General features: G+C 39.6%; 1 protein-coding gene across 3 annotated transcripts in view; it reads left to right on the top strand.

Annotated features, from left to right (window-relative positions):
* Nucleotides 1–14,113, top strand: part of AMPH (amphiphysin) — a 123,551-nt gene extending 109,438 nt beyond the window's left edge. For 2 of the 3 annotated variants that reach the window (XM_058802894.1, XM_058802878.1), the window contains 5 exons: nucleotides 1,025–1,081; nucleotides 5,889–6,026; nucleotides 7,166–7,429; nucleotides 9,763–9,864; nucleotides 12,946–14,113. In XM_058802894.1, coding sequence (XP_058658877.1) covers nucleotides 1,025–1,081; nucleotides 5,889–6,026; nucleotides 7,166–7,429; nucleotides 9,763–9,864; nucleotides 12,946–13,053 — 669 coding nt within the window. In that variant the 3' untranslated portion in view covers nucleotides 13,054–14,113. The remainder of the gene's footprint in view (nucleotides 1–1,024; nucleotides 1,082–5,888; nucleotides 6,027–7,165; nucleotides 7,430–9,762; nucleotides 9,865–12,945) is intronic. The other variant, XM_058802886.1, reaches the window with a different exon arrangement.
* The last annotated feature ends 467 nt before the right edge of the window (nucleotides 14,114–14,580 follow it).

Consider the following 14,580-nt stretch of genomic DNA (forward strand, 5'->3'; position numbering starts at 1 on the left):
ACAGTTGTGTGTGAAGGCAGGCAGGTAGCTGGAGCCCTGAGTATGTGAGGTTTCCTGCTCCTGACTGCCAAAGCAGACACTCCAATATACCATGCCCCCAAGTATGTTTGCATAACTTCTCTTCACCCTTACAGCTCTGTAGAAAAATCTGACCTAGCTGTGTCAAAATTTATTAGCAAAATTGATTTCCATAACAGGGCTTTGACTTGGTTTTGCTTGGCAGAGTGTCTTTAGAAATAGCCATGTCTGGCTATTTTTAGCCAAACAGCTAAAAAAGCACTTCCAACCATTCCACACCAAACCTGAATATTAGTGGTTTTGACTGTTGACCTTTTGTAGAAAAGGACCTGGTGCTGGTAACAAGTAACAAGTACTATTTGGGAGGAGCTTGTTACTGATCAGTGCGTTCAATCGTTTGAACACCTAAATAAGTGTCAGATTTGGCAAACCACTGATGTCTAATTTTTTAATGTCAGGCACTTGCTGCAGGTACCACTGAATATGTGTGATTCTGAAAAATAAAAATAAATAAATATGAACTTTGTGACCCATGTCATTTGAACAGCCCCTTTAAATGAGCTGCAGTCCAACATGAGTGGAAGTAGTGCTTTATGAATTTTACCCTGAGGCCCTGGTGAATTACAGAAAGAGCAGCAGGTGATAATGGAAACAGTTTGAGTCACCAGTGGCAGAAATTTGAGCTTGGTGGAGACTGCAAGGTTCCTTATTAAACAGTTCTTCAAAGCTGGTGCTGTTATGAGAGTGGTAGTAGTCAAATTGTCCTTAACAGTTCCAGTGGGATGATGATAACATATGTAAAGGGTTTGTTTTAGCACATAAATACTTCTATTTCAGATTATATGGGCCAGTATCTTTCTGCTCAATAGTATATACTAGCTCATTTAGCCATTCATATCATTCCATCCATACATGGCACACTTCCATTAGCTTGATTAATACCAATTTCTCTGCAGCCATTGCTTCAGCATGTGCAAGGTGATGACCATATTTCCTTTTTATACAGGAGAATGTTGAGGCAGGAGATAAGGAGTCAACTGGAGCTGCCGAGAAGGAAAGCGAGGTACATATGAATAGACTCAAGTGTGGTTGTGCTTTAATATTTTGAACCATGGCAAAAAATTTGTCATTTGCATGTCATCAATAGGCAGGCCAGTACCATGCAACTGTGACTAGCTGTGGTATGTAAGTCTAACACTGCACAGATATATCTCCACCCATGGCATATATTCTAACGTATCACCTCTCATTCAATGCAGGATTTATTTTAGAAGCTGCCTGTTGCAGCAGTATAGAGTGACAAATATTTCAGGGCAGCAGATAAAGCAGCTCCATGGCTAAAGCAGGTATAATGCTGTTTCTATTGACATTTGGAAATACGCTGCATAAATTCCCAGTAGCTCCTACAAATTTCTGTATATTTGTTTACCTAGCCTTTCTGTAAATTTCTTTATTAAAAAAATCCTATGGTTAATCATTTCTTTTTCCTAGCACAATATGCCCTGAGCTAAAACAGATACTTGGAAATAATCATGTTATAATTTAGTTTGCTAAGCATAGTCTGGCATTATAAGATACAGTTAAAATCAAATTACAAAGCAAATTAAAAGCTCAGTGACATACTTTAGGCTGTGCATATGTGGACTTGAATGATTGCATGTTGCTTATATTTCTTTAGGGGTGATTAAAGTATTTACTCTGAATCCTTGTGTGCTAAAGTGAAACTACAATGTGTTCAAATGTGCACAAAGGGCAGCACAAAAGGATTGGTTGCATATTAAACTCAGGAATAGAAATAGGGACTGGGAAATAACTCCTAGTTATTAATCACTCAGGATTTGTATCTCAAGACTAGCAATCTGTATCTCAGTGCTAGCAATCTGCTTTTTTTGTGGTTACTCATTTTGATACCATGATATTTACAAAAAGGTAATGAACTGGTTTCAGAACGTGCTACATTCATCTGTCCAGGCTTAGGTTCATTGTCCTGCTATAAAACTGCATTAGGTCTGCTAGAGCCAAGGATATATTTGTGGCTGTAGGGCATACCAGTGTCACTTGGAAGTGAATTTGGGACTCACTGGTGCTGTATTCCTCACCAGCACTGCCACATCCACATGGAAGCCAGTGGAATTGCATTGGAAGAAAGTGCAGAGTGGGAGTAGTAGATCAAGCCCAGCTTGATGTGGACTCAGTGCAAGAGTGTTGTGTTGTTCCTCAAGCATTGCTTTGTCACTCCCAACAAGTCTGGTTCAAGAAGAAATGTGCAAGAAATGCCTCACAGTTGTGCTAGCACTAAGGCTAAGTCTTTGAAATCTTCCCCCTTTATTCTGATACTACTTGTTCACTCTCTGAGAGTGAATTTGCACATCTTCTGTTTAAAACAGCTGTTTAAAACAGTATTACTGTATGCAGAAGAGCTGCCATAAGAGATTCAGTTATTTGCTAAGCCAGTATTTGACTGTTAATGGAGTGTGGTCCCTTTGCTACTCTGTAACTTGCATAACCAATTATTGAGTACTACTTCAGAATTTTCCAAGACTTTGCAACTGATGCATTCCCTCAAACTTGATGATTGGTCTCTCTTGACATTAGATAGCTTAGCTGTGATTATAACCAACTGTCATAAAAATTACCCATTCCTGTTCTAAATCCTGCCATGGGGCAAGAACTTCACCTCTGGAAGATGAATGTATCTGAGGGAGCTCCTCTGGAATACCCCAGCCACAGGCTTGGGCCCCTTCTCCTGGGCTCATTATTGCTACTGCTGAATCTGTGGCATTGTGTTGAGCTAACAGTAATGCTATGAGAGTACAACTGTGTGGATAAGCTGCATCCTGGGTAAAGAAAACTTCACATCTGTGCAATTAAAACAGTTGAGTGGTTCTGTCACACCCCTCATTATACTGGATGATCCTTTTTTTCTTTGCCCCTGTGTGCTTGGTGTAATGGGACAGCTGTCCTAATTTCAATAATTTGAAATTTAGACAGCCAGAGATTGCTAATTTGGAGTACTATTTGACTGCCTAATGTTATTAATTATCTATATAAAAGAGATTTGTAGGATTGGTTTTCAGTGTGAAGTAAGGTAATACAAGTAGCTGTATCTACAAGGATGTGGTTCAACACAGCTGGTTATGAATTCAGCCTTCTGCCCTTTTTTTTTCTCTTCCGTCCTAATCAGATATTTGAGACTGATAGTGAGGTTCATTCTGTGCTACCTCATATGCCTTTTTATAAAAGCTTTTTTTTATAAAAGCATCTAGCTTTTAATGGTTTTGTACTCTAAGACACAAGAAAAATGATTGTGATTGTGAACTATGGTATACATTTAGTGACTCATGACTGCATGCTGTGAGAGTGTCACGCTTTCACTGTGGGGCATTTGTGAGCTGATTCAGGTAAATTAGTATCCTCCTCCTTAGTAAAATAAAATGGTCCATAGGAATCCAATAAGCAGAAAAGAAGTTGTTGATTTTAATCAGAATAGACAGCAAGACCAGTTTCTGCAGCATGCTTTTAGAAATGCATGGTGTCAAGTCAATCTGATGTGCACTTTATTCCCACTATTTCCTACTAACTTCTTCCAGGACTTTAACATTCATCATTTATTTGTGTATCTTCTTGGATCAAGACTGCTAAAATTGGTAATACTATATGAGTGGCAGACTTGCATGCCTTATAGGAGAAAATGTCAACATCTGACCTTCTCTGTTGATGTTATTTCCTCTTACAATAGAGCATGCTTCAGCAGCAGCAGTTTCAATTTAAATTGAAGTTGCCCAGTGATTTCTATAAATCCATACAATATTGTCTGTCTTCATGGGTTCCAGGAGGATTTATTTATCACATCAATTAATAACAGCAAATAGGAGTAGTGGTGAATATTTAATGTTGCTAAAAAACAATGCCTGAACGGTGCCCTTGAACAGTTGCTGAGTTCAGGTAGTGAAGTTAGCTTCATCCACAGGGGAAAGATCAAACTGAGGAAATAAATAGCATCAGACTGTTCACTGGATATCAGAGAGATTACTACTAACTGTGGCTTGACATTGGTACCTCAAAAAGAGTTTTCCTTCAGTGTTTTTTCTTTATCCTTGAGCCATCTGCTGCAAGGTAAAAATTCTGTCTTGAAAATTAGATTAAAACAATGAGTTTCATAATTTACCTTCAACAGTCCAAACCTTAAGATTAATCCATTTTAAGTATACACCCAATATGCTACCATAAGCAGTATATAGCAATGCAAGTGTTAGGGGGCTGCATGAATTACAAGCATCTTGGTTTAAGACAGTTTAAAAGGAGAACACTCTGGAATGAGTTACCTCCCTTTATAGGTTCAACCAATCCCTTTCCACCACTAAGGAATGAATATGAGTAGATACAAGTGAAAAATAACAGTTTACTAATAAATTAAATAGCAGCAAGCAAAAGCCAACAATAAGTAACTGCTAGATACAAAATAGCTAAATCTTATGAACCTTGAGAACAGAGAGATCCAAAATGCCAGCAAACAGCCTTTCCTGAGATAGCGCCCGACAGGGGCAACTGCATGGGAAAGACAAAGGGACAGGATGGCGTCCAATCCCTCCCAGGAAGGCAGGAGCTCATGGAGCAGTTCCAGTGGTAGATGAAGACCCGACAGCCCCTCTGGGGTCAGTGCTCTCCTCACAGCCGGAGACAGCAGGGCAGGCAGGGCCAGGCAGAGCAATTGGGCCGGGGCACTCATGGCTCACAACAGTCTGGGCCAGCACCAGGGCTGCTGCGCTTCTGTCAGCGCCAACTGCAGATGGGCACCTGTGGAATCCATCCCAAGGCAGCTTAAAGCCTCCGACTTCAGCCTCTCCAACACAAGGAAGAAGACAAAAATACAAAAAGATAATCCAGAAAGGGAGAAGCCTCTGCTTAAGCAAAGCCCAGGCAGCTAGCAAAGAAAAATCACACAGCAAGAGGCAGACAACCTGCCCTGCTAGGGCAGACTGTAACAATGCCCGCGATAGCATCCTGCCCCAGTTTTTCCAGCTGCAGGGTCTTAAAAAGACAGTAACAATTTCGGGAGCAGATAGATAGGGAATACAATAATCTTTTGAGTTATTTATACTTTACAACTACAAGTAACAGTTTCTGCTGGAGGAAGGATTTAGGCAGTTACTTTTCTATGCGCTTTTCATGAGTTTGAATAAATCATGCGTTAACTTCTTAACACAGACTGATCAGAAATTATTCAGTCACAGCCAGACTTTAAATGTATCTTTTTATGCTGACATATGTATAGATCTTTGTGGTTCATTTTTTTCTGATACTTACCTAGACGTAGAATATATTTACTTCTCCTTACATGACCTGATTTGTAAGTCTCTCTGTTAGAAAAGAATGTGTAACTAAGAATACAAGATTTTTGAAGCCAGGCAAGGTCTGTGGTGAGGTAGGTGACTAGCTGGAGAAGGCTTGAAGGCTCTTCCCAAGAACAGACTCCATTAGCAGGGTCCTATGGACCCCTAGACAGTTTGCAAGCTCCTCCTCCTCTGCAGAAAAATCAGTGGTAAATTTCTTCCACAATACAGCTGAAAGACAAGGGAAGGAAAACAGCTTTGACAAACAGTTACTCCACTCAGAACACCTGAGGACTCAGGTAAATGTTGCCTGGTGAGGTTTCATAAATCTCTCTCTCCCACCTTTTAATCAGTTTTTTCTGTACAAGCTTGTCCCCAGCCCTGCTCTTCTCCATAAATCAAGAGGAACACCAGAGAACTCAAGACCATAGGTCAGCATCACACAAGGAGGTCACATAGCAGAGGCTGGCCCATGTTCTCTCCAGCAAGTGTGTGTAACTCGTACCCTGAAAGGTCACTCCCTTCTGTTGTTTTTAGGTGATGCCTGTTGGTGAGAGCACTATGGTGTCAGAAGACAGTGCAGCTGTGACAGCAGGAGCTGCCACCACTGAGCAGGAGGATGTTGCTGAAGGTGACAAACCTCAGGGAGAAGAAAAAGAGGCTGATATGTCTCAGGTAACTCATGTCAGTGCATGGGAGAGTGTGTTAGGGGAATCAGGACAGATTAAACAGCCTGAGAGAGGCAAGGCTACTGCAGCTCTGTGCCCCCAGGTTCAACCAGTACAGGTTCAACCAGCAGCAAGATTGATGTTCTCTTGGGATGGCCCTAGAAAGGTCTCACACAGGGTATCCTTTCTTTGAAGTCCTTACTTTGGGTTGTGCTGATAACATTTATCACATAACAGGGCTTTCTGGAGAAATAGGCAGAGAAACAATTGGATTTTTCTTATATCCTGGCATCATGTCCTATCAATAGCATTACTTTGTTTCCTCTAAGTCATGGTGGTCAAGCCATGTATCCATATCTGGCCTGCTGCCTTTTCCTCTGCAACCTCTGAGGAGCTGACAAACACCTGCTAGAGCAGACCCTGTAGCTGAGCAGCCAGTTACCACCTGATTTCATTGCATATTCTATTTCATCTGTGCTCCAGGATAAGATGGTTTGGAAGATGATCTATGAACATTTTTCTTTTCAGGTTGGGTGCTACAAGAAGTTTTGTTAAATGCTTTTTTGCTGGGATTCATGATTGGTCAGATGCTGCTTAGATTTTTTGCTTTCTCTGTTCCCAGTTACATTGTTGTAAATCAGGAGAGATCCCTTCAGTCAAAGAAATAGGTGATATTTCCTTCTTTCATCACCTTCTATCACTATTATCCTGCTGACTTGAATTTCCAAATAAAAACAGTACTGTGATTACTACTACTGGCTTCACTCAAACTTGCTGAAACTAAAGAGCAGAGTGAAGGAAAAAGGTGTAGTGATTTCCAGGAATGCTGAAAATAATAAAAATTCTCTGTAGGTAGCTCAAGCTACCTACAGAGAATTTTTATTATTTAGTGCAATAATGTATAAAGTAGGTTTAGGAGGACTAAGGGGAGCAGTGATAAAAGGGAGGGGATTATTCCTTGACATTCTTGCACAAATACTGTTTTCTGTCTTAAGAATTCATGGTAGAGAAAAATAGAAATTCTCATCCCCATATATGCCCTATGCAATAAACAAACGATAGTGTTTTCCTGCTTGAAATAGAGCACTAAACAGTTTTATATTTCTTTTCTGTGGGGGGGTTGTTTTTTGGTTTTTTTTCCCCCAGGAAAAGGTCAGCAGCATCCCTGCAGTAGTAATAGATCCAGCATCAAACAACGAGGGGGAGGGAGAACACGAAGTCGTCATGGATGAGTCCAAAGATGCCACAACAGAGATGGGCGCTCAGGTCACCGACACTTCTCTCAGTGAAACTTCCCAATCTGGAAATGATCAGAAACCTGCTGAAGAAATCCAGGCTGTACTTTCTCAGGATCAGCCCGTTCCAGCAGAAGATGCAACTTCAGCAATGCCACCTGGTTTTCTCTATAAGGTCTGTTTCTCCATTCTTCTTTTAGATATCCTTAGCTTCTGTGGATGAGTCTTGTCTGCACAGGTAGTGTTGTGATTTGTTGAGGGCAAAGGATTCTTAGTTTATCAGCCACATATATGCACAAATACATGCAACTACAGGTGTAATATTGTGTTGTTGCTTCATAAATAAAGTCTGAGAAGATACATTTTCTGCATGCTTGTTGCTGTGCATATATTACGTAGCTGTAAGATTCATTGAAGTACAAGAACACTTGAATCTCACCAAATGACTGCTGAAAATTAATATATGGAATAAAACTGCACTGCTGCCTAGTTAATCAGGAATATTGTTGATATATGCTAATTATGTATCTGATATGCTAACAGTATATTTGATATCTAAGGTCCCTTGCAAACCCAAAGCATTCTATGATTCTATGATTGTTAAAAAAATGGCCTTTTTTCTGGCCTGAAAATCTTTAGTGGAAGTACTGACTCTATTGAAACCCATGGCTGCAATTAATGGTAATGAAGCCAAAATGTCATTCAGTAACTTTACTAATAATATAAACTATTATGGTAATCAAACAGAAAAATTTAATGAGGCATAAGAGAAGTTCTTTCCTTGGCTGGCAAAACCCCCAGGGTTTCCTGGTTCACAAGATTCTTTGAAAATACTTTTCATTTAGAATCACTGAGCAGCAGAAAAACTCCTTGAGGATGGATGAAGTTTACATGCTTCCTACTATAATTTGCATAGCTCAGACTAATTAGTCCCATAGCACTCTCTAAGTATGCCATTCTTTTTGTTCTATTCTCATTGCTCAATATTTTCTGGAAACTTTGTGGATAGCAGTAGGGTAAAGGTAAACACTATCATGCAACTCAAACATGCTGTCATAGTTAATCTTTTGCTTTTCATCCCACTCTCTAGGGTCAGACATAGAGAAGGAGAAGCAAAATATATGCTTTCAATCTGGTTCCCAATGCCACTTTCTTTCATAATTGCAGAGTTATCGTGGAGCTGTCTGTGCATTGAGAAAATTAGACTAGCTATCTTTTAAGGAGATGAAACCATTTACTTAAAATGGTCTGTTACAATGACATGCTGATCTTGCCAATGTTTGAATGCTCAGCCCTTTGAAATACAGATATTTTTGGGCATATTATGGGCATACCCATCTGCTGGTAAGTGGGAGTTCCAAGGCAATCATGAAGTAGGGTTCCCATTACTCACCTCTTGGATCATCTATTGCAATGGGTACTGTATATCTGACTCAAATGTTTATAGATATTCACAAGAAGAGTAATACAACAATGGCCACAACAAGAGAATGAGAGAATATAAAGTTTTTGAGAATATTTCTCAATTTTATTTGTAAAATCCTGCCACCCCTCTCGCAAATCTTGTCATGATAATGGGGAATGGAAGGCAGTTCCTTACATGGGAAAAATGACATTGACAGGCCTTGTCCAAGAGGCAGGACTTGTGGAATGTTGCATTATAATCTGTCCTTGAGATGTTGTAATCTTGGGGAAGGATCTTAAGTTTCTTCTAAATGTCTCAGGAAAGGAAATTATCCTTAACTTGTCCCTGCTTCTAAGGAAATGCATTAAAAGCTGACATGAATCAATGTCTTTATTATCAATTTATGCCAGATCAAAGGAGGTGGTTCTGTTATTGTGAGATCCCACCTGGAGTGCTACATACAGTCCTGGTGTCCCCAGCATAAGAAGGATATGGAATTGTTGGAACAAATCCAGAGGAAGGCCAAGGTTGATAAGAGGACTTGAACAGCGCCACCTTGAGCACAGGCTGAAAAAATTGGGGCTGTTCAGCCTGGAGAAGAGAAGGCTCCATGCAGAACTCATGGCAGCCTTCCAGTATCTGAAGGGGACTACAGGGAAGCTGGAGAGGGACTCTTCATCAGGAACTGTAGTTCCTTGTAGGACAAGGAGCAATGGGTACAAATTGAAAGAAGGAAAATTTGGATTAGGTATTAGGAAGAAATTTTTACTGGGAGAGTGGTGAGACAGTGGAACCAGTTACCCAGGGAATTGGATGTGGATGCCCCAGCCCTGGCAATGTCCAAACCAGGTTGAATAAGGCCTTGAACAACCTCGTGTAGGGTGTCCCTGCCCAAGGCAGGGGAGGTTGGGACTAAATGACCTTTAAGGTCCATTACAACCTGTTAGCATTCCATGATTCTATGATAATTTGAATGCACTTGTCTATAGCTATATGTTTGCATAAAGATGATTTTTGTTTCAGTCCAGATTTAACAGGTAATTTTGTTAAGAAAATGTCTTCATTTAGATCACATCTATATGTGTGGTGTTTTTTTTCTTTAGGTTGAAGTTTTACATGATTTTGAGGCAGCTAACAGTGATGAGCTTAATTTAAAACGAGGAGATATTGTGCTAGTGATTCCTTCTGAGACCACAGCTGATCAGGTAAAAACATGGTTCTTCCTTTTGTTGCCACTTTTCTTTGTCTCAACTTTTTTTCTTACAGGTTATAGTTAATGGAAATGTGTATTCAAAATTATGTTCCTGTAAGAAAACACAAAGATTTTACTTATGCCTTTGTATGTAGTTTCATTTGAGCTAAATGGCACAATTGACTATACCTGAAGTCACAGATACATGTTATTAGCAGGATCTGACCTCTGCATATTTTTTAGGACTTTTTTGTGCTACATTGCATTTTATACTGTATTGGAAAAAAAGGCTCCCAATATTACCAGTTGGATTGTGCCTGGGCCAGTCTGACCCTCGCTGCTGGGCCAAAGGCAGCAACTGCGGTGTATCACCCCAGAGATACCTTGGCTTGCTGGTGGTTGCAGCTGGGCACTGAACACGTCCAGGCTTGTTGGAACCCCGTTTACCTCAGGAGGAATAGCTTCAGGCGATGGTGAAGAGAAAAAGGATGAATTCTGCTGGAGGGTTTAATGTCCAGAGGTTTATTCCATGGTTACAGAGGTCTGAACGTGAGCAACTGCTCCAACAGAATCCCCGGCTGCATGGTCTGATGACCTTTTTAAGCTCAGGGACAGGGGGAGGGGAGGTACAGGTGAGCCATCAACCAGGTGACAGGGGCAGGGTCTCAGGGGAAGATGACACCCAGAAAGGCCAATGACCTCTGGGCATAGGGGCATCCTTTGAACTCGACCAACCACACGACGCCTTGATGGAATGTTAAACCTGATTGACAGCCCAGCAGGGGGCGAGGGGGGAAGGGGAAGAGAGGTATTGGCACACCTGGGGAAGGAAGTTTACAACACACTGCAACAATACTGACACACAGGTACACAAAGATTTCATGCAGAGGATGACCTACAAACTCTGTTACATTGTTCTGTATCATCTTGTCATCCTTCCAGTAGAATTGAGTACATGCTCCCTAAATGTTCAGTTTTTAATGTGTGATTTGTAGAAATAGTGCAAATTCACCCACAGAGAGCACTGAATGCACACAAATTGGGGTGTCCTACAGCCTAAAGGTATAGAGATGCTGCTCTGTGTTAGGTGCCTCTGATAAAGATAACTTTGCCCCTCAGAAGCCTGAATCTGAATTAAACAATACTTTAATTTAATTTAAGGCATATAATTTTGTTCTAACATTGTATTTCAGGTGAATTTTTAAACAATTTTATTCCTTATGTTAAATTGAATTGCAGTGAAGTATGTTGATTTTGGCTGCTGCTTTAAAAGAGAAGACTGTAATGTACCCTATTAGCACCAGCCACTCCATGGGCTTCTGTTAGTGCCTGTAGTGTTGGTAAGAAGTCTCCCAATTGATTTGGGGGTTGAGGAGTGGGGGACTGGATCCTGCCTGATCAGGTAGCCAAGAGCACTGCTCTGAAAGAAGAATATCACTTAAAATAGGCCTAAATGCTAATGCCCTAAGCATATATGAGCCCTGAGAACTGTGTTTGAAATTGTTTTGCTGGTTGATGCTGTTCAAAGTTAGGTAATTATCAGTCCTCTCAGCTGTGCTTTCTTTAATTCAGGATACAAATTCTTGGCTTTTGTGAGTGGGGTTTTTTTTACTTATTTCAAAACAAAGTATTTACACTACAGCAGATACATAACTCTTTTTTTTGGAATGAAATCTATTGTCCCGACTCAAATTATGCTGTCTTACCTCATAGGCAGTTCAATTGATTTCACTGTCAGTGTTTGCAGAATAGGACACTACTCTAAGGATAGAAAAATATGGTCTCTGACTTAGTCTATTTTTTGCTAGGATATTGGGTGTTAAAAACATGATAAAGCTTGGTGAGTCCATGAAGTGTAATTCTTCTTCTGGTATGCACTGAAATTCCCATTAGCATTAATTGAAGTAAATTGTGTGCAGTGATGGAGAAAATAAACCTTGATGTACTCATGTTTCCGAAGCCATTCTTTTCTTATATTTATTGCGCATTACATATTTCCCCTTCATGTTTAACATCACCATAAAGTTCAATACTTTTGTCTTTTGCCAGATACTTGGTTGATTTTTATGAATATATTCTTTATTCTCCTTTAAAAATGACCTGTCTAAAGCCTTAATTCCAATACATCTGGTAACATCAACCTCCATTTGAAGAAAACCAGCCCCACACAGTGGCTTTTTCCATTAGACTTGTGTTTAAGTTATTATCCAGTAAAACTGTGTATTCCTTTCTACACTCTATACTGCCTATGCTGAAGAGCTGCAGTTCCTCTGCCTCTTAGATATTCCACATGCCTCACTTAAATGTACACAGTCAATGTCACAGATAAGCTTGATCTGCTTTAATGATGCTTATTTGGGGGCAGAGAGCCCCCACCAGCACACAGAGCCCCCCCATAATCATGATTTGATGGTGTATGTGGTGATCTGTTCAAGCTGTTCTATCTGCATATGTACTGTCTGTACAGTAATAATATGACAATATTAGAAGTTCTGTTTGCCATGGCTTTGCTTCAGTTCCTTTTCTTTAAAGGAAAAAGATACAGAGTTTCTTAGTGAGATGAGAGTAGATTGGTCATTTTTTAAAATACCAAATTATTTTATTCTAGGTAGAATATATCACACTTGAGAGAATCCAGTACTTTCCAATATGAAATCTCTCTTTTGTTTGCTTGGACAGCTGCTGATTTGTTGAAATTCTGCTTATCAAGTCCTGGTTTATGTTTCCAGGAGTTTTTTGAAAAAGAATTACATACTTTCTAGACATAGTAACTCCTGAGACTGCAAGAACTGTTGTTTCTTCTGACTGTTGATACATGAATGAGATAAAAATATCTCAGAGGAGAAAAATTAGGATTCAGAACTATTCTTCCCCCACCTAGATGGGCTAAAGGCTATTGTGTGCTTGCAGTCACTTGGTCTCACAAAATTGTAGTCTGGTAGAACAGAGAAAATTATCTGTGCAAAATTAGAGGCAGCTTTTTAACCAAAACACCAAATCCTTTTAGCCATGTTTTTCTGAAACATCTTCAGTCTGAAGATCATAGTGAGGAATGGGATACCTAAAATTTAAGTCTCTGTCTTTTACGTTGCAGGAGGCTGGCTGGTTGACTGGCATTAAGGAATCCGAGTGGCTTCAGTACAGAGATGCAAACAGTTATAAAGGACTTTTCCCAGAGAACTTCACACGCCATCTGGAGTAGTTCTCCCAGGCAGACAAATGTAGTATGAAGCTCAGTGAGTAGGTTTTTAACCTCTTTGAAAGACAGGAGCCCACCTTTTTGTTGTTTAAGCTGTTGATGGTTTACAGACTGGTGCCAGACAAAGCTAGTTGAAACATATCAAATGAGCATGAGTGCAAACAGTTAAGCTGTAATTTCTGAAGCAGTACATGGGAAAAAAAAAACAGATAAAAATGAAATGTCCTTATTTGTTCACAAGTATGTGGCGACAGGTTTGTTTGTGCTTCGTCAGAGCTATGGTGATCCTGTATTTGATCCTTTCCCAAGAAATCTGAAATTAGCTTCCTCAATACCAAAACCTTAACTTCTCTGCACTAAGTGTATTGTATTCTGTTGCACTGCAGAAGATTTAATTAATGATCCTGTAGTTATAAGGTCAAACTATTACAAGTTCCATATGTTAAAAAGGTAGTTAACTACTGCAACGTTTTTCAGTGTTGTTTTTGGACATGCATAATATATATACACAAGGACTTATATGTGTATATATAAGTGCATATGGCTATATGCATTTTCACAACTTCATTGTAGCTCTTTGGCTGTGTAGTATCATCCAGTACATGCATTGCTTTTTCATTGTCTGGCATTACAGGATACAGTTTTGTTCAAAGCAAAACTAACTACTCCATTGCCAAAACATGATACAATATCTGTGTTTGTAATGTGGAATTTTCATTCTTAGATGATGAATAACATCATGTTCAAAGCCGCTAACCTTTGAGAAGGCATGGCTCAGTCTCCTCTTCCAGCTGCAGTAGTTACAATGAGATAACCTGGAGGGGGGAGTTGTTATGATGCTAATCTATACTTTTTTATTTAATTGGCTGAATACATTTTCAAAAAGAAACAGAACTAATCTCTGAGAATAAATAAACACAATATATTTTCACTATATGTATTTATGCAGCATACCTTCACAGAACCTTTTAAAGTAAGATATATATATCCTGTATCAAAAAGTCATCTGTAACTTATGTTTTCCAGTGCTGTGTCATTAAAAATAAACCTTTGGTCCAAAGAAGCTGTTTCTTCTGTGGTGCTTTTGAAGTTTTGTAAGTCATATAATCCATACAATCTAGTTATATAATCTAATCTTAATTTAATACCTCTTTTTCCAAAGGAATATAGCATAACAGGTGCAACCTCTAAATTCTTGTTCTCAACCCAAGTTGTGGCTAGAGTTCCAAAAAGTCTGAACCCCAGCTCAGTATGTCTCTCTGCTGCTCTTCCTGTTCCCAGCTCTGACCACCAGCTAATATCTGTGCAGTGAGAAAGGGAGACTGTCTGTATTTAACCATCACTCAGCTGAAGATCTCTGTCTCTTATTGATTCTTCATTTGTCCACTTTTTTCATAAGTAAGTTTTCTATAAATCTGCTCCATTGCATTTGCTGAGGCATGGAAGCTACAAATATTTGGGAATATCTATATTTTCCTAGGAATTCAGTTATTTTTCATTAAACATTTGTCATCTCGTATGCAAACAATA

The sequence above is a fragment of the Ammospiza caudacuta genome, chromosome 1 (assembly GCF_027887145.1).
Source record: "Ammospiza caudacuta isolate bAmmCau1 chromosome 1, bAmmCau1.pri, whole genome shotgun sequence".
NCBI classification, from domain to species: Eukaryota; Metazoa; Chordata; class Aves; order Passeriformes; family Passerellidae; genus Ammospiza; species Ammospiza caudacuta.